The following is a 21,947-nucleotide window of genomic DNA, read 5'->3' as shown; positions in this document are numbered from 1 at the left end:
TCGATTGCCACAATATGTAACGTGAAATAATGTTAATCTTCGCATCAATGCTGGTTCATACCTGGATACTACAATACATATTAGTCAAATTAATGGGGATGATAAGCAACTGATTGTATTATTCCGAGCGTCTGAAATATGTCTCAGAGATAGGACGATAACGCAATGTATGCACAGAAGTTTATTTTCTTGTACATATAAAACCTTAGAAAATATGAGAATGTAAGTGACGTGATATGTTTATTGAATAAATCGATAGGGAATGATTGAAAAAGTAAAATGAACATTTTTAGTCATAGCTGTTAAATAGAAAGATTAGATTACTCAGCTAATATAAATTAAGTAATATAATAAAATTGAGCAACTCCAGCTTGTTCTGTCTTCGTATTCTTGACATTCTTCACCTCATAATACTGACTTTTATATGTTTATGTTTGCAGAAATATTTCTAGCAAAAATTGTCGTCCTCTGAACAACTACAGCCCGACGACAATTACCTTTTCGTTTGAAAGACAACGATGGAGAGAAGAAGGGGAATATTCCCTTCTAAACAAGTTATAAAATCTCCAGCTTCCTTCGCCAATTTCGCAAATGCCCTTCAAGTTTCCCCTGTCCAGTTTTCGTCTTTTCTGCTCGTTAGAAATGGATTTATTCTCAATTACAATAATCGCATAGAAAATAAATCGGCGTTTCATAAAGTATTATTTACAATGGTAATGTAAGTCGGTTCTAGAAAGACAATCACTGCTCAAGATAAAGTCCATTAGACAACTTCCCTGTGGCGACAATTTTCATCTTGTAATGACGCCAATGCCCCATTGATGTTGATGAGGCCATTGGAAATTATTGCCTTTGTGCTTTGCGCGACCTCTTTAACAACAACTACACTAATGCAACGGTTAAATTGATCGTAAAAAAAGACCCCATAATGATTTGACTATTTTCTGCCCCAGAAAGATGTATCGAAAGCAACATTTTGATAAACTCAGTGATTTCTGCTATTCCAATATCTAGTTCAATCGGACTTTATATCACGACGGCGCCCAACTCAAACAATATAGTGGTAAAGAACATGCAGACATTATCACCTGCAATAAAAAAGAGCTAAAACATACTTTAATCAAAGTGTTTACATTTCCCGATTAGTGGATTTTCACTGGTTCGAAACTACGCCATTAGAGTGTCAACTCAAAAAATATAGCTTTTTCACTAAATTCTTTTGATGTTTTTGAAGGAAATTTGTCATTTGAACATTAATGGCACAAAACTTCAAACTGTTAGTTATTCAAGTGCCATGGCAAATTTCATAGGCAAATGTCTGTTTCGCATTGCTATGGTAACATACGTGAAATGTTTCTTGTTACTATTTCCGATCAGGTGAAAATGCCTGATTGGCCTTTGTGAGTTGAACGGTCAGAAACTCTAACCCTTTTTCCATAACGATAATTTCTACCGCTCTCTCAAACGACGTAGTCGTAATCACAGAGGAACATAGACAGAGTGGCAACAGGTATTGTTTAAGGCGTGAAGCGGTTACGTAACACATCCATGTTCGCCTTGCCTCAGGTTGCTCTCGCCTCTCTTTTCCGAAGAGTGCCGACCATGCATCCTTCGGTAATTTTCGGATTTTCGCCAATTGTTAAGCGAAAGTATGTTCGGCAAAGTTTGTGTTGTTGTTGTCGTGTGATGCTGAGCGGAATTGACGTGCTGGCGAAAACGGGAGTGTTTTGAGCTTCAGGAAAGTGAGTTTAACAGTTTTAAAAATCCCTCACATATTTTTATGAATATATAATGAGTGTGTTTGAACCAAATTTGAAAGTTTTTTATCGATACTGTCTGGTTTTACTCAATGGTTTACGGTCAGTCATACCGTCTTTTACACGTGCGTCAAGGAAGGACATGTTTATGAAACTGCTGGCGTGTTATGTTTTGATTGGCGTGAAGCAGTGTTTCTGGCCTGAGAGCTCACAAAGTAATATGGTTGCTACGCGACTGGCAGTACGATGCCATCTCGTCGTATTTTTCGCATAATCTCGTGTAATTATCAACCACAAACAAAGTCTCCAAAAAGTTTAACACCTTTGAAGCTCATTTTAATATGAAAAGCCAATAGTCTACCGAGACGACCATGGAACAAAAGGCATGCAAGCGTTGCCACTCTGTCTATGTTCCTCTGTGTCGTAATGTAATCCTTAATATAGCACGTACCTTGAAACCGAATGTTCTTAAATTTGATCAATGGTTTGCCTGGAAAAACTAACTTGACAAACAAACAATAGCAATGCTTGCATTACATCCATGGGCGTATATAGTTAGAGTGCAAATACCGGTTATTTCGACACACTTATTGAAGAAGACTGAAATGCTGAAGTTGATACACAGACAACTTGAAAAAAGGTCGAATATTTACTGGCACTTCAAGTTGATTTAAATGTCAGTGTAAAACCTATCTTAAATGGCGTGGTAAGCCTGAAATGTTCCAAAAGTGACGATCCAGTGGATGAGTCTCTGTTTATAGCTTGAATAGTAGCTTGTCTTCGTGTTATCGTAAATATTAATATGATGTTGGAAACGATTAACGGTAATTCGGTGAATTGTTCTTGAGAACCATTTGGGCTTTACATAATTGCCCACTCGACGTCGAATCCAACAAATTATGGCTGCATGGAACCTTTCATATCTCATTTAATATCATATTCAGTAGATTATAGCCAAGGCTACATTGAAATTTGATCTTCTCGACAGCTTCAGTGGCTGCCAGCGGAAATTAACTTGTCGGTCAATCTATGGATCAAGGCGGCTGCTTGTACTCCTCGTGTTTGATAAATACGTAGAAGTGAGCATTGAGGACGAAAGTGAACGACTTTTTCTGACTCCTTGTCGAATCGTGCTTCTTTGGGATCGCAGTCGACACCGAAAGAACATCGTGTTAAAGTCTGCCTGAAAGTAGTAAGTAGGTATGAAAGTAATAAGATATATAAGAAAATCTAGTAAGTGAGTCAATCAGTCAGTGAACGAATAAATGAATGGATAAATGAAAAATGAATGAATACAAATCAATGAACAAATATCTGATAAGTAATAGAGAAATAAACGATAGAAGTAAATAAATAAACAAATAAATAAATAAAATAAAATGAATTAGATCTATAAAGTAACGATAGGAGTGAGCAGAATTAATGACAGGGAGGCTGGGGAAAAACTAGTCGCAAGACTCACAACATTAGCCTGGGACGACGATATCTAAAAATTATGAACACATCAAAGTTAATCTCGACATTTGTTATTCTCACATGATAGGCAGATTATATTTTGTTGGCTGGTTAGTCATGCCATTGCATCGTTCTGATCGGACGAGACCTCATGCTGGTAAAACAGTGGTTTACCAGTGCTTAAACACACCTAGCTAATTACAGGAGTAGCGTAAACGTTTAAACTATTGCTTTTAGAGCTGCCTTATTGCTGCATTGTAAGGGCTTGCACTTTGTCAAATCAACTTTGTTACATTTTGTCGTCTGCGTCACTTCCACTACCATAGCCCTGGGTTCAATAGGCTCGCAGTTCGATGCCGCGTATGTGTGTACTTTGACACTACTATGGCCTCCCACACCGAGGCCATATAAACGTCACAGTACATTCAAGCGCGGCCTCGAACTCCGTGCCTATGGACCCAGGCCTAACAATACCATAGACAAGCACGCCTTCTAGTATCATGTTAACGACGATAGCTCAATTTTTGATTTCGCTTCCTCCTTTTTTGGTGCTAAATCTAGGAAGAAACACCTTTTAAACACCATTAACACAATTATTGATATGTTAAAAAAAAGCAATACCCCTTCGCACACTAGTATACCGTCGACTTGGGCACAATCACTGCCCCTCGAAAATAGCAATATTCACCTGATACTATTCTACAAGATATATGCGTGAAGATCAGGAGAAGAAATAAGGATATATATATATATATATATATATATATATATATATATATATATATATATATATATATATATATATATATATATATATATATAATCCCATGGTATTTTTCTCTGTTTGACGTCATCGTATACGAGTGTTTTTCGCGGAGCCGTACAACTTCGAGCCGAAGGCGAGAAGTTGTGCGGCCCGCGAAAAACACGAGTATACGATGACGTCAAACAGAGAAAAATTCCATGGGATTATATATTTATCACATGAACAGTCTTCTTATTTTTCTTTGATGTGGATGGATCAAAATTATTGTAACAAATTGCATGATTTTTATCGCGATTTTGTGTTTTATTTACGCGGATTACTTTCATTTATGAGTAAAGCGGCCCGTCACCCAGGAGATGTGCAAATGTTTACAGGTATACTTTCATTCATAAATCCGATTAAGCTGAACTTTTGATACATGAATGGTATCTCCACCAATCAGACATACGGATTCGGTCACGTGCGCGTGTCAATCATTGTCTCGCGCTGGACCGATGCCAAGGCAAGTCTGACCATCGGCGGACATGACTTTCACCGCGCAAGCGACGGATAACCATAGTATTTTGAGTTATTAGAATATTTACAATTATATTTATGAAGCTAATGCAACGACACGATCGAAACAGTAGTTATCATTCTTAGAGATGCTGTGGCTTTTAAAATATCACAAGTTTACGACCTTGGCGAGCCCGAAAGTTTCAGATCGATGACACACAGAGTGTACGCTTGTACACAGTGGGCACTGCCGTCACCGGTCTCCGCCGGTGGCCATCTCAGTCGTCAATGTTTTCGTCATACGGACTTTGATATTTGCTGTGACACATATATCGCCCGTAGGTACATCCCAATTTTGTTACTTGACGAACTCTGTTCTGTTGTGAGTGTTGTCCGAGTCAACTTTCGAAATGCATCGGATACTACAGCGCTGCACTGTAGGTCGACAGCTTATGTTTTCACTATTAGCTGCAGGTTTGATTCCGATCGAGAAACGACGGAATAATTTGTGTGATGAAGGAAATTTATCGTTGTTAGTCAAATGACTTTATGCTTGTGCCTTCTATGTCGCTTTCCCGAAGATTATACGGTACTCATTATTAAGTTGAACTTTCGTTGAGGTGTATCTTTCGGTTTATCGCCAAGCGCGATCGCCAGGTACGACGTCGCTTGGCGATCGCCAGGTACGACGACGTCCACATTTGAGCCTTACGACTGGAGCCGTGACGTTACTGAGCCATAAACGATCGACGGTATCCTCATTCGATTCTTGGGAATAGTTAAAGCTTTAGCGACTCGAAATTCGTTGGACATGCCTTCTATGGTTCCTCTGGATTTATGTCAAAATGTCATGAGAGCACGGCATCGATCACGACAAATCGGTCTGTGTGGCAACGTGCATGTACGAACGGTACCGTTGCAGAAAAAAGTTCCGGATGATGACGTACAACAGCGGTAATATGGATTTCTTATCTGTGCTGGTGTACGTCACACAGGTGGAGATACGAGCCAGTTCATGTGATAAATATATATATATATATATCTTATATAACTATAAGTTTTTGATAATTCGATAACTTTTATAACGTCAGTTTTTGTCATTGTGTATTGAAGGTTTAAGTATCACTTGAAGTATCACGTAAGATTTTGGTATCTCACAAATCTGTTGTAAAATTTTGGCACGTTATAATAGCACACAGGGCTAAAGAAGACATTTAGCAATCGAAAAGTTAGCACATTTGATGAAAAGAACGATATGCAGTACCTTTTATATGATTGGCATATACAAAATAATGTAAAAAATTTAATTGTGTCCAGTTTAGCGATGAATTCATTGCTTTGATAAAGTTTGTATCCGATGTATATTAGGGACTATATGTGTGTTGGTGCTTCATGACATATTATAGAGAACCTAGCGCGGTTGTTAAAAACCTCTTTTATAGTGTGTCGTTTTGGCCGAGCAATTTTGACCATGATGTCTTCGCCAGGTGACTTGTTACTGCACGCTGTGAGGTCGAATCCGATCGATAATTTACCTACTCGTCTGTAAAACCAAATGCCAAAGTAGTCACTTTGAAATGAAACCTTCTAAATGAACACAAAAGTTTAAGCCCCACTAGCTGTAACTCTTGAAATTTGTAGACCTAAAAAGGCTTCCTATTTTCTCTGGCTTTCTTTAAATTCTATCTAATTCAAGGGTGTAGTCTTTTACTCCTTTACAAAACCATTCTTTGGTGAAAAATTGGACGAGTAAATTTAAATTTGATCGTTATATTGATTTCCCCTCATTTTTTAAAAACCGGTAATATTACAAAGAAAACAAAGCATATGATGTCCCAGCTGAACACATTCAGCACTATGCATTACATTGGACTACTCTGTTGTTTCTGTTAAGATTCCAATGCATATATGCTATATTTGCACGGGGTGCCATTTTATGTGCGGGCACATATTCAGTATTTATCTTGTTCAAAATTGCACATGCAGTCCCGGTGGGCAGTTACCCCTCAATGAGAACATTCCCATGAGCTTGTTTTAGTTTGAAAGTAAAAATCACAACCACAATGCCAAAAGATACAGCTAGTGGGGCTTTACTATGTTAATGTCGGGTCAATCGGCTTTTAGACAGAAGTATTCAAGTCAACGATTTCTACAAAAGAACATGTAATAGGCCTCAAACTATTCATGAACAACGCTATAAATTCACGCACACACTTGTAGACGTGTACATGCATAACATTGGCAAAAAACACGATTAAGAACTAAATTGGGATAATTGGATTGGCAAAATTTCTGAGGAATTTTAGAAATTGTCTAATATTACACCGTATTTGCTTACATCTTTAAATTTTATTCAAAATTTACGATGCTGTTGAAATGTTATGGGTAAGAATCAGTGCATGATAGTATCTAATGCAATATTGTTCAAAAATATGAACAATATTTATATTTGAATGAAAATATGGTGAGCTTGTCTGTAGTTTCTTCATTACTGAAACACTAGTATAATCTCAGTTTTGTCACTTTCCTCGACCAAAATGATGCTTTTCGATTGATTTACAGTTAAGTCAGTCAGGGTCATTTAAAATGTGCCCTGACTCAATTTATTGTTTATGAAGCCTTAAATTCACAAAGAAGTCAGGGGATTTCAAAAGAGCCCCTGACTCAAACGTCGTCAATTAGAGACATTTTGTCTCATTTCTTTAGTACATTTACACAAAAATGAACTTTTTTTCATGAAAATGAATCCGATGAAACAGGTATGCAATAATGTTGTGTTTTCGTTGTTTTGTTCGATGAGTACAATATTTCAAATTTTACACTATTCTATCATTTTGTAAAATTTCAGCTGTAAAAATTTCGATTTCGTTACATTTTTCTAATAATTACTCTCATCCAATTTTCCCAAATTAGTTCCATCGTGTTAAATACAAATTATAAACATCTGTGGGATTTTAAAACAAAATTACGGATGGAATATTTTATAACACACGTCTGTCATTAATCCTGCTGGTTTCCTTATAAAAGATTAATACAATAATTGATATTATTACTTCATGTAAAGCACCTTTGGGACGCCCAGTCGCTTGTTACTGATGAAGTCATAGTAAAACACAATTAGAATGGCGATGCTTAGATGGAAGTTAAATGAAGGGTACTATCTCGTATTTAATAGGATATCTTCATGAATACCCAGCGTGAATACTTGAATTGTCTTATTTAAATGCAAACATGAACATGACGACATTTCGGTTGTGTTGTTTGCCTTTATCTTGCATCGACTTAAAACTTTCACCTCCAGGAGTGTTCTGTAAAGTCTTTGGAATAACCTTAGGTAATTTAGAAATAGAAACAACTCACCCGAAAGGCATCATTCAGAAAACTATAAATCACAGGGTTCATGAAGCTGTTTGACATAGCAATCCACAGCACAATCGAGTTGACTTTCCGCATCAGATCTTGGTGTCCATTGTCATCAAACATGTACGGAGCGAGTCGAGCCACAAATATAAATATGTGGAGAGGCAGATAACACAGGATAAAAAGCACGACTACTAATATCAACATTTTTATCACCTGGAAAGTGAAGATACAAAGATCTTATATCAAAATTGCATTTTGACCATTCTTTTTCTTTATGAGCGCAATTGTTTGAATGTCTGACAATGTTATTTTATTATTATTATTATTGTACTTGGGCCTCAGCCAAGTACATTTGTTTTCATTCCGTGGGAAAAAACTGTAAGGTATAACCATTTCTGGCTGAGACCAGGGAGGGCAAAATGTATTGGCTTCATCTTTCTTGGCATAATAAATGGCGTAATGATGTTAACTGAATGGAAGTGCTGCTCTCAGCCAGTCTTGAATAAGTGAGATGTGAATATAAATGCTTCTCTATCTGAGTTTTTGCCACAAAATCTTCTGAATATAATCAAAATGTGCATCGAAATGCAACAATTAATGCACCCTCCGTTTCCTAGGCGATGGCACGACCCTTGCTACACCCACTGGACGAGCCAAAGTGGGAGGGGTAATTTCGGTTTGGTCGAACAGGAGGGCTCGAGACCAGAATTTAACATTTAAACTTGAAACATGTTTAATCACTGACAAGATGTGGATTAGTGTTAATCAAAGAGAAAGTTTGAAAAGGAAAGGTTTTATATCCCGGACACAATGAAAAACATTACGACTGGAAACTGTACCCCCGGTTGAGAATAGTAATGCCCACAGCGATGGAGAACACTTATCCTTGAGCTGAGAAAACCAGACCATCATTTCGAAATAGAGCTGCAGATTCGAGAAGCTCGTTAAAAATAGCTAGGTACACCACATAAAGGGGTGGTTTCGAGTCTTGAGGGCAAATTTCGCCTCCTTCATTTAGAAATCGTACGTTTGTTTTTCCAGGGGAACACATCATTTGACACAAAATTTGCATGAAAAGGGGTCGCCAGTAAGCACGTGGTCAAATCTGGCATAAGAAACAATATGAAATGTTGGGTAAAGCCAGTCCAAAATAAACTGATTTGAACTTTTGTGTTTTGTAATTTATACCACTGCAGTAACATGACTTTTTTTTGACAACATCACACAATGTAATACGTTTTGAAACTGAATACTCCGACGTATTCTGTGTCCCCTTTGCTAAAAAATACGGTATGCCGATTACCATGTAAGGAGATGATGACGTCAAGACAGATTTGTAGTGCGTTTGGTCTTGGATGGTGCACGAAGTTTTGTCGAGGTAGCTTGTGTATTTATTTCCTAAATGGGAGATATTAGGGTCGATCTAAAAGAAGGCCGAAAAATGTTATGATACTCTAAGCGAGCTGAACTCCAATGCGAATGGTTGGATAATTTGGAGGATGTCTAGACTGATCTCGTCTCATTAAGATTATTTGGCGGTCAGTATTGAATTTCAACTGCGTCACAAGTTTGCGTCGAACGGTCAACGAACGATATTTTAGAAATCTGGAGACATGGCACATCGCAGTTTTATTTTAGTATTTTATATTTTACAAAAGATGTAAGAAGCAATGATTTTGTTGAAAATTCTGAAAAAAATATAGGAAGATTTGATCGCGAACACATTTTCACTTGGGGGTCAACTATTCCTGCGTACGATGCTGTGTGTTCCGCTACAGCTACACCGCCCCGCCACCACAGCCCTGCAAAGACCCATACGTTGGGTCGGTGACTTCAAATCCATTTGGGACTTGACGTAAAAAGCCAAATTACTGCCGAAATTCAGCGTTCTTGGGCCCAAGTCGTATCCCAGCCTACCTCAGCTACTCGATCGCTTCCAAAAATGACAGTCTTTTATTCACTTCTCGTAAATAACCGTCGATGTCGGCAACTCTCTCGCTGGCCCTGCGTACGATGCTGTGTGTTAGCTGTAGCACATAGCATCGTACGCAGGGCTAGGGGTCAACATGGGGTCGCAGCCATGTTGCCTCAAAACTTATTTCTGTCTGCACTCAAAACTCAAAAATGTCGCATATGAACCTGAAAAATCGATGTAATTTTGTCAAACTTCGGCGAAATTTCAGCCTATAGACAAAATTTCATCTAGGTAAGGTAAATTTACTGAAATTTGATCGACAAATAATCCTGAGCTTGAAATTTGATCGACAAATAATCCTGAGCTTGAACGTGACAGCTCGCCTTCTCCGGGAAGTCATGCATCCGGCCAGCTGCCCATATGGCCGGGTGCATGAGATTGTTTTCAAGCGACGGCGGCAGACCGTACGGGGCTCTGGATATGAACCTACCGCCGGTGTAGCTGTAATAACTGTTGCGTTGTTTTTAATCACCACGGACGAAGTCCGCGGGGACTTATAGGTTTGGTCATGTCCGTGCGTCCGTCCGTCCGTTCACGCCTAGTACCCAACCCCATACAGATGCACGTCGATTTGTTTCACAATGCTATCAAATTTGGCCGTGTTAGAGGACTTTTTAGTTTACACCTCCATAGACTCCCATGTATAAGGCAGTTCTCCATAGACTCGCATGTATGATGCCAAGAAAAATAAAAATTTAGTTTCTCATCGTATTCATATTGCCTAAAGGATGCAGTGACACAGTTTTTTTGTCCCCACGGATAAAGTCCAGGGGGCTTATAGATTGGCTCATATCCGTCCGTGAGTCCATCAGTGAGTCCATCGGTTCACGCAGATATCTCAGACATTTTGACAAAATATCATGTGACCTTGGTGACCTTTGACCTCAAATATACATTATTGTCCATAACTCAGTAACCACAATTGCTAAACCTTTCATATTTGGTATGATGGGACACCTTATGATGCCAAATATTGTTACCCCATTAATTATGTGCATATGTAATTATGAGCGAGCCAATAGAGCAAGAGGTCTGATTTCTGGTATATAGGGATAAGTTAACAATGTAATTTGTTTGACAAAACTTCACGTGACCTCAATGACCTTTGACCTCAAATATACATATTTGTCCACAACTCAGTAACCACAAGTGCTACACCCTTCATATTTGGTATGAAAGGACACCTTATGACACCATATATTGTACCTCATTAATTATGTGCATATCTTATTTTGAGCGAGCCAATAGAGCTAGAGGTCTGATTTTTGAAAGTCTCGGTCAGAAAAATGTAACAACTTAGCCGGCTATTGGACCACTCTTTTTGGGAGTGGAGATTTAGCCGACTGGTTCTGTCTCGGGCCTCTCAGCTAGGCGACTGATGCCGTATGTTGTGGGTTCGAATCCGATTGAAAAACTATCCGTATTGGTTATATAGGAATAAATTAGCAATACAATTATTTATGACAAAATGTGACGTGACCTCAATGACCTTTGACCTCAAATACATATATTGTCCACAACTCAGTAACCACAAGTGCTACATCCTTCATTAATGGTATGATGGGACACCTTATGATACGGATAGTTTTCAATCGGATTCGAGCCCACAACATACGGCATCAGTCGCCTAGCTGAGAGGCCTGAGACAGAACCAGTCGGCTAAATCTCCACTCCCAAAAAAGAGTGGTTCAATAACCGGCTAGGTTGTTACATTTTTCTGACTGAGACCTATCAACACGTTGTAGAGTTCGTGAAGCACTCACGCACGCATGCTCACTATCATACATCGCACATACACACTTTATCGAAGCGAAGAAACGAATTTCATCGCTTTTAACTGGAGGACACCACATATTGTACCTCATTAATTATGCGCATATATAATTTGAGCGCGCCAATAGAGCTGGAGGTCTGATTTTTGGTATATAGGAATAACTTAGCAATACAATTATTTTGACAAAATGTCACGTGACCTCGATGACCTTTGACCTCAAATATATATATTTGTCCACAACTCAGTAACCACAAGTGCTACATCCTTCATAAATGGTATGATGGGACACCTTATGACACCACATATTGTACCTCATTAATTATGCGCATATCTAATTCTGAGCAAGCCAATAGAGCTGGATGTCCGATTTTTGGTATATAGGGATAACTATAGGGTAGAAATCTAAATATGCCCATCTAAATATTAGACATCTACCATCGAGAACAAAAGAAATTTGCTGTAATTTGAATATTTAAGGAGTTTAAGCAATTCCCGCTATAAATGAGAACCCCTGCCTCAAACTCCACAAAAGTTGCTGGACATATTTTGCCGTTGTCATGCCATTGCTTCGTTTAATAACAAGTTAATCAAATGCCTAATTGACAGGAGAATTCAAGACCATATTTGAATAGTAGTATATATTGTCCTCAAAATTACCTATCACGGCCCAAGTACTCATTGCCTTCAGCAATACTGCCTTGTTATTATTATTATATTACTTATTATTATTATTATTATTATTAGTAGTAGTAGTAGTAGTGGTAGTAGTAGTAGTAGTTGTTGTTGTTGCTGCTGCTGCTGCTGCTGCTGCTACTGCTACTGTTGTTGTTGTTGTCGTCGTCGTTAACACGAAAGACACAAACGTATTCGGAACGTTATGTCATACAGGATTTTGATATCAAATATGGATCAAAGTGAGGCAGGCATCATCGAGACTCATGCTCATGAAAGTTGTAACCTTAAGAAGAACAGATCGCATTGAGTTCGATCTTTCAGGGCCTCTGGTCCAAAGGTGTACTCAGATACATCCAGTCAGAATACTGGATTCAGTTTTTAGTTCTGTGTCATGTATGTGCATTGCAGAGAAGTAATATCTCAATGACGATTGGCCGAGATAAGGGAAAACAATTTTATATGTGTGTCAAAAACAATAAATGTTATTCGTTGATTGTTAGCCTTACAATATAACATTAAACTGGTCCAATAATCATTTCCATTCAAGGTAATACATTACCAGGTCCAAGGACATTAATGATTTACAAATTTAAGTAGGACCTGATAGTTAGTGAGGTAACAGGTGTCGTATGGTAAGCGTACCCTGCTAGCATGCTACACCAGTCAGGATTGGTCCCAAAACTGTCTAAATATTGTATGAAGTGATGCAGTATATGAATCACTGTAATAAGTCAAAGCCGGGAATGCTGTCGCTAATCATTTGAGTGACCGAGGTGTCATATTCGGCCACAATGTCGTCATATCGACCGTAGAACTTTTTTAAAGCCCTCACGAGTCTTTTTGATGCGTATCCCTGTCTCACTAGTTTCGATGCCAATGAGCTATGTTTTATTTGAAAACTATGTCATGAAAGTGTCGTATATAAAAGGAACTTAAGAAAATAAGCTTTTTGACCGTCCAACATGCTCCGACCACGATTTAGGGCAATGTGATCCCATCATCTCCCGAATTTACAAGTGGAGCTACAGAATCAACACCCACTGTCTGTGAATATTTTCCTTTGCCCACACATGGTGCGAAGTTCTTACAGCTAATGTGTTTACAGAATGATACATTATGTACTCGTACAACATTAGCACGATTGGAATTAATTTGGGATAATTGGATTTTCATATTTTTCAATTTTCCAAAAATTTAGGTTCCCTATAGCTGAATGTTGCAATATTACAAATTACTCATAAAAACAAGTGTGTAATTTAAAAAGAAAAGCAGATGAGCTTACATTTGCAGATCAAATAGACATTACTTCACCATAAAATTATCCAAAATTAGTTCCAATCGTGTTCATTGTATCGTGTGTCCATAGATTAAGCGACATGGTAGTGAACTGTTCGTCATTCAATTGGATTTAACTTCAACTGAACTTTATGTAATCTGAATGACAATAAGTACTTTCCGTTCGCAAGATTCACAAGATTTCTCTGATAAAATTTCCCTTTGTCGTATATAGAGCGTATCGAGCGCTGGCGCAATGGCTATTCAAACGAAAATCTGCCTGTGAGTAATACTTCAGCCAGGGGGCAAATTTTAAGTTTGTCGGAAGAAGATAATTGGCAATGTCGAAAAACGAATATTAGGACGGTAACAATGATTCGGGAAAAACAATTTTGGCAGTAGCATTTATGATGAACTTTCCCTCAGTTGAAGGGATTTCTAAAAATGCAATGCTTTAATAACTTACACTAAGTTGCAAGACAGCTTTTTTCAAGTATTAACCTTTTGGGAAGCAACACCATTCAAAAAGGACCGTAACGAAATTCTCGCGGCAGTAAATTTCTGTTTGAAACGGGGTTTTGGAAATTTGAAGACAAAGCTGACATGGCTTCAGGTAGATATAAGGCAGTGTATGAAGCCATGATCGCCCTCAGTTATGTTCAGCGAGAATCTTGTGGGAGAACGATAACGGGCGACTCAAACCTTTCATTTCGATGAATTCATACCGTCATCGTTGAAACACAGTACCTGTGGATGGAGTTGTGTCAATAAATGTTTAGTAGTTTTTGTGATGAATAACATCGTTTGCTTCTTCCTTATTTGTAGTAGTTAAACTATTTTCCGATCCTTACATTGTTGTAGTCCTTCTAGGTTTTCCAAACTATCGATTTTTTAGTCTGGCGAAGAGTTACCTTTCAAAACATATGTTATATTTAGGTAGACAAGTCTTTGTAAAAGTATCTTGCATCAAACAAAATTCATGAAAAATGGCCGACTGTGTCCCTTAATGAAATGGTCTATATTTTACTGTATCTGTCGTAAAGTTCACATCTTCAAATAATCCTTTTCCTGTTATATTTATTTCCTGCAAGTCCAGATACAGCTGATCAGGATGCCGAGCACCATTGCAAATTACAAACATAATTTCCCATAATTCGACATGCTAGCCGAAAGGAAAACTTCTCATTGTAATGTCGTTGCTCCTGACTGTACTTCCTTCTTTGAGAAAGCTCGAAAAGGACTTTTCGGAGAAAAAGATAAAGACCCGCAAGTCAACGGCAAGAGGCCTTTTACGAGGGTCACCAATGGCAAACAGGCATGCCAATCAAAGTAATGGATATGAGTCTCCAACGACAACGACGTTTCCAGTAGACTTGAATTTTCCCTCGAATCCAGTCTTGATAACGAGAACAGTGCCTACCTTTGACATAAGCCAAAAAGCCTTCGTTGAAAAGGCAGTATATTCATTGTTTCAAACCTACACATTGACTTTACGATGTTGTTGGGATATCTGTACAATACATACATACATACATACATACATACATACATACATACATACATACATACATACATACATACATACATACATACAGAGAGAGAGAGAGAGAGAGAGAGAGAGAGAGAGAGAGAGAGAGAGAGAGAGAGAGAGAGAGAGAGGGGGGGGATTTTCAATATGTTTTAAATCCTCCCCTATCACCCTTAATTTCAAGTTCGGTTACACCATTTCTGGTGGTTGGTGTCGAAGAGGGTAATCAGGCACGAGGAAAGCGCACCTGATGATGAATGTTGATGCTGCACAAAAGTCCAACTGTTAACACCAGGGAGCTTGCCAATCCAAAGGCGTTATCTACGAAGCCAATGTTACATTTGCTGTAAATGATGAGAAACTTGACTTCATCCAAACCATCCACAAGTAATGGTATTACCCTACTTTAAATATAGGAGCGCTCATATGAAGATTTGAAGCAAATATAAAAAAACAGAATCTACATATCTGACGATAGTCTAGATCTGTGAAGCCAAATGAATAGTTACCAAATATCACATATGTGTTCTCATTTCATATGATTACATTGCTCTGTGATCTTGCATCGAGAAATGTACTACACCGAGATGGTACGTGCAAATTCTTTAAGAACAGCTTTACATTTCTTCTTATGTGAGTTGTGTGTCCGTATTTTGAAGAGTTGCTCATATACGGGTTCATATCAACACTCACCGAACAACGGGAGAACGACAATAGCTTGTCTGATAAACCAAATTATAACACCACATGCTCATTCGTCTAGTCCCCACCGGATCGACAAAAGTGACGTCAGAGGGTATTTTTTGAAACATCTATTGAAATAGTTTTGACCAAATTTGGAAAAGTATCCGGTCACGTGACCGTAGTGTCGTCTGCAGCTTTGCAACAATGGCGGGTGACTAGAACGTGATGTGCGTCCGGGATAAGCGACGACACTCTCTCTAAAATAGATTTTCCAACATTTTCACAGCGTAGGAACTTGAACAGCTCATCGACGGAAAAGATTAAAGTGCAACTAAGGATGTCGCTAGGTATGCTTAGAATATTTTTTGAAAGAAAGTGGTACCACGTACAACTGAAACAGCTGTGGAAACATCACCTAGTAAACTTGTCACAATGGATTGTTGCGGTGCAAAATATCAAAACACAATAAAAACTGCACAACAATACAACATGAGCATGTGGTGTGTTATAAAACACCTATAGCCTGGTCTTTATTCGGGCTATAGCGCCCGTTTATTACCCTTCGTCAGCCTCGTGGCCGTGTGTTACCAGAAACACATCACTATACCCCTAGGCCTATACAGCTTCGGGGAATAGCGATGTGTTTCTGGTAACACACGGCCCCTCGGGGGTAATAAACGGGTGCATATAGCCCTCATGACCAGGCAATAGATGTTTTATTATTGTTCTTTGTCTTAGTGTTCTAGGTTACAAACGCTTATATCTGTTATATTTGAATAATTATACCACGGCTTAATCATCATACAGTAAAAAAAATGGCACCAGTTTTGCTTCCGGTCACAACTGCCGAGCGATGTAGAATGTTTTATACGGGGAGAAAAAGTGGCAAATTACTGACATACGGTTCTGGGCTTGTTTATGAAGCGACAGCTCGAATATCATTTGCCAGTCGTAAACTTCTAGAACTATGTTGTAAATTATTCATTTGTCTAAAACGTGGTTGTATTGCGTTCAATTAATTGATATTGCTGTCCACGATTTACACTGAAGCGCGCTGACGGCAAATTCTGGTATTTCAAATAGTGAGTAACTTGTTCCAAGCAAGTTATATATGCATAAAAAATCGGGGTATTGTCTTCAGAAATTGGCAATTGTGATTGCCTGAGTTTCTCGTGCCCATTGTTATATAAAAGTTTTTTTCAGTCGACGTTCATCTTGAAGGTTATTTGTACCTCGAAAAAGAAAATTTTCATTTGATGGTCAATGTTAGACACATAAAACTTTTCCTTCGCACACAAAAATAAAAATCGGTGGCCACTGTGCAAACGTTTGAGCTAATAAATAACAAACAAGCAAACATTTGAAATTCGACATCACCTCTGTGTGTTTACTTTAGGGGATCGGGGAAATAATGTCATTTCGACAGCTTTGTGAATTGCTCACAAGCTGCACACGGTAGTCTTAGCGAAGGTTAAAGTTATACTGTTTCGTTCGCAGACACGCGAATACAAAGCTTTCGAAAAAAAAAAGAGGAAAGAAAAGTGTGAAAGACAAATTAAATTGCATGTTCATATCGTCATTGAATTCAGACTAGTTTAATATGTTCTATCTACCACTGAAACCCTACCCTTGATCAGTATACAGTAGATATTTGTAATATGATCACTCTAATCTGTAAAAGTCGACAATCATAACTGTAAGTTTGATTGAACTTTCAAGATCGATAAACTACAATTTTTTGGTCGGGGGAGCGCTAAAACTAGAGAATTTCTTCTAAATTATTCAATGCCTAATTCCCTCAAAGTATCTGTACATTATACTATTTATGCGAAAACTTGGACGTGCGACATCCCTCACAAGTCGATATCCCTTCATGGAAACGATTATTACCCTACAAAATGCTTTTCTTTCCTTTATATTGAACATAGGATTATTGGAGGAACATTATTGGCGATTTTATCATACATTCGACCAATTCTAATGACCATTTTTGTCGATTACCTTTCATGTTGCTTGATTTTGACTAATTTGTTTTAAATCACAACGTTTTTGGTTATTTACTAGACGATGATTTGATCAAAATTAAGGGTAATTTTTTAAAGAAATTTTCAATAAGTCAAGACGTGTCCGTCAAGCGCGACCCATACAATATTGGGCAATAACACAACCAAATATTTACATCACTCATTTACATATAAGCTCGCAGAAGATATTTGCAACAAAAATGCTTACGCTGATCAAGTTAATATGAGAGAATTATTATTACTGTTCTTAATCTCCAAGAGGAAGAACATATGGTTCAATTCGGCCGGTGACAATGAGACGTGCGTCGTTGGAGTTGTTCTCAAATTGATAGTTACATGGTAACACAAGGTAATCACCTGGCTGTCTGAAAAGATGAAAGACTGACGTCTGTAAGTCTTAACTCACTGATGAAGTCATCACGTACTTTGAAAGACTTTGCAGGGATTTTGTAAGACAAAGTGATATCTGGAAAAACTATATCATATACTGCTACAGGAACGATAGTAAACAAATATCATAATTTTATTATTGTGATGCCTAATGACTGAAACTTCTACTAAGCAACGGTTGCCTTTGAATGTACCTTGGGTTTAATAAAGTATATTTTTGGAATTGCATACGAATTATTGGAATTAGATTTAAGGCGTAATTGCGAAGGGACACTTGATCGCTGGCAATAAATCAGGTGATATCGCAAAAGAAAATTAAATATTAAATGCGCATGCTGCAGCGACTTCAAATTCAACCGAGAATATATTGCGCGTAAGGAGTTAAAATGGATGTAATCCTCCATATCTCAGCAGCAAGCATTAATGTGGCACGCACCTCGAAATTGAAAGACTTTTGCTCAAACATTTCGAAAGGTAACTTTCAACCATTCCCTTGCGAAATCAGGAATAAAACACAGAGGTCATCGCACAAAGTTGAGTACTAGCGAAAAAAATATTCAATATTTCCCGAGTCTTGATATTCAAAATCGAAGCCTTAAAAGTGCAGAGACCGTAAAAAAAAGAAACGTCATGCACTAATACTTGTGATATAATAATCTGTTTCGTATTTCGTGTTTCTATTTGCTTAGCTCTTTTTGTGTTGTTTTTCTCCGGTGCAGACTTTACCCCTTATCGTGATCATATCATTCGGGCAAAACCAGTGTCGATAAAACAACTCTTTTGTCAATGGACACTGGAACAGACTGGGGATATCATGCTGATATTTTAATGTAGATTACTTCAATCTAGGCCTTGCCTTTCAAACGTACCTAGGTGCACGTTTCGAGATCCTGCGAAACAAGGTTGATCATCACTAATTATGAGTAGTCTGAAAAAAATCGATCACTCCACAGGAAAACACCTGAGGACGCTTCGAAGTTCACTTAAACGAGAAAAGGAATGTTTACTTAATCTGCTAGTACTTCTTGTTTGACAAGTTCGAGGGCAGTGTAATTTATATTGTGTTGTTCTTCTGCGACTCATTTCCGCATACCCTCGAACGTTTCACATTTTTTTGAATAAATAAATAAGAAATGCAACATAAGGCTCATCCGACAAGACATGTGGCGTCTCCGACTTGTTTTAAAACAGCTTTTGTGAATCATTCTTTGATCAATAGTCAAGGCTCGAGTGCCATCTCTCAGCAAGCCCTATATACTAGAGACGCCTTTCCTGTTGACAGAGAAGCGGCCGTGTGACTGCCGGCTAGACCGGCATGTCTCCTTGGAAACCATTAGTGTAAATGGCGAATTGGTTACAGAAAATCTTGTCAATTTTATCGTTTCATCTGAATTGTATAGGATGCTTAAGGATAAAACAAAATGAAGGAAATAACATTCTTAAATTGTATCGAAACGAAAATTATTGTGTAAACAATGTCACAAAACAAAACCGTCGCTGCATTGGCTAATATACGGTTATATCCGCGCATTTGTTCATAGATTCCTTGACCGTGTAGAACACACTGTAATTTTCGTCCTTTTTTCCATTGTGCTTGTGTAGCCTCTAATGAAGGTCGCCCTTGTAAGGAAGAATCAACATGTGTACTACGGTAGCAGATGGGTCTTGTCGACCGTTTTTCACAGTCACCCAATGTCACAGGCTTAACAAGAAATCTAAACCTTGAATTCAATGTAGCTCCAGCTTTTTATCTATTTGGGAAATACAAACGTAAACGATCTCTACGCTTTTCGAACTTCCGAGACAGTAAAACGATTTTGCAGTCTTCTTGTCGACTTTAAAGAGGCGAGGACAACCCGGAGGAATTCATAACTGCTATTTTCAGTGACTGGCGTTTTGAAGACATCTTAATAAACCTTTGACTCTGTATATTTCAGCCGTGCTTGAAATCCTTGGATATGTAGCGATCGAAACGCCACAAAATAATAAAAATTATGTTACCTTCTCTGAATTTAGCATTTATCCAATTCTTTATCTCAAGATATCAGTTTGTGAAGTACGCTGATGAGTCGTTCTGATCGAACGAGAACTCTCACCGACCGTGTTGTAAATATCACTGTACACATGCTAAAACTGGGCCATCAGCTGGCATAAAAGGTTAATATATAAAATCTTAGGACGTTTAGATAATAGTGAAAATTCTGTGCCAGGAAAAAGTATCTGAATAAAAATGTGAGGGATTATTTAAAAAGCAGAGTAGTCTTTTCAAAGTGAGTTTTCTTCGTATAAACGGACTGGAACATTTCGCACGCCTTTAGCTATTCTGAAGTCATCACTTTTCGTCGCCTGCTTTATTTGCACCGTCATAGTATGCATGCAACGTATACCCACTGTTTACGATGATCGGTGCTCTGAATTTTCGCCCGATTTCAAAATCTGCATTCTCCCTTTCTTGGTGCTCAAGCTATGGAGTAAACAACTTTAAAATGCAAGAAAAAACGTGTAAGGTACATAGGATAGCAATAACTATCAAAGAAGGAGGGTAAACATTCGATTTCGGTAAAATTTATTTCATAAATTGCACTCGTCGCACGACTCAATAAGCTGCACCCAACTCGCGGCGGGCGGAGGGGGGTCATTGCTTAATTATTTTAGGCAACGGTTTTTTTTCAAAGATGCGAAACAGCAATCAAGAAGACCTACCTTGAGCCCCACATGCAGGCAAAGTAGGTACTGAAGTGTGTTAACCTAATTTCTGGCTCTATTTAGAAATATACCATTAATATTCAGTTGACCATCATATTATTAATTTGCTCTGGATTAAAATATGTTAAAAAATAATTTAATTCATCAATTATTCATTAGTGTCCTGATTGTAGTTGGAAAGAACCGTATCTTCTCTTCTATCAAATTAAAAAAGCGACTCCAATAGATCTAACTCCATTAGGTATTTCGAATTAATTTATAAATCTACCCATTATTCAGTGAGAAATATTTAACACTGAAATTCAAGTACAAACAAATCTAACTGATCAACGTTGGTTCTCGATGGTTACACAATATGGTAACGATGGAAACATGTTTGTGAGCAACCATCAGTTAGCAAAGAATGGAGATCATCACCAGGACGACTGTTTTAGGAATTCAAAAAACGATACTGTCAGGTGACTTTGCTCCCCAAGCATTTACCAAAACATCGTACCATCGAGTTCCAAAACACCATCAGTGATTTGTAGTCCGAGTTTATTCATGATGTCCTTTGTTCTATAGAAATATTTAATGGCTCGCCATCGCTTTGAAGAACTTCTTTATCAATTTATATTGTTCTCCGTCCTTGAACTTCATTTTCTTATAAAGGTCAGCAGCTTCAGGAATATAATGTTCCTTTTGAAGAGTTGCAAAAACGAATAAATCAAGATAAATAATAGCATAAAGATGTACGGGGAGATTCGCACTGTGGAAACCAACAATCGTCACGCTTATCGAATGGCCCATAGACAATATTGCGAAAGTGAAAGACATAAACTTTTGCTCAAACTTTCCTAAATGAAATTTTCGACCATTTTCTCACTAAATCAACGATAAGAATCAGGGGTTAGCGTGCAAAGTTTGGAATTAGCTAAAAGAATTGCACAACATTTTGCGATATTTGAAATTCAAAATGGCCATTATCCCTTTCTTTACTCTTTTGGGAAAATGAAATGTTGGATTTTTGAAAAACTAAGACGGTGAAAGTTTTTCTTACTCCAAGAGCTTTAAAATAAGCCCTCATAAGATGTATATCAG

The 21,947-nt window shown here is 38.0% G+C and overlaps 1 protein-coding gene across 1 annotated transcript in view; it reads right to left on the bottom strand.

The window, feature by feature from the left end:
* Nucleotides 1–273: 273 nt before the first annotated feature.
* The window catches only part of LOC139122672 (QRFP-like peptide receptor), a 44,885-nt gene continuing 23,211 nt past the window's right edge, over nucleotides 274–21,947 (bottom strand). The window contains exons 3-4 of the mRNA XM_070688278.1: nucleotides 7,834–8,049; nucleotides 274–2,940 (exon numbers count right to left, since the gene is read on the bottom strand). Coding sequence (XP_070544379.1) covers nucleotides 2,785–2,940; nucleotides 7,834–8,049 — 372 coding nt within the window. The 3' untranslated portion in view covers nucleotides 274–2,784. The remainder of the gene's footprint in view (nucleotides 2,941–7,833; nucleotides 8,050–21,947) is intronic.

The sequence above is a fragment of the Ptychodera flava genome, chromosome 22, assembly GCF_041260155.1.
Source record: "Ptychodera flava strain L36383 chromosome 22, AS_Pfla_20210202, whole genome shotgun sequence".
Lineage (NCBI taxonomy): Eukaryota > Metazoa > Hemichordata > Enteropneusta > Ptychoderidae > Ptychodera > Ptychodera flava.
Note: the sequence above shows the minus strand (reverse complement) of the source record. Positions and strands in the feature narration are given on the sequence as shown.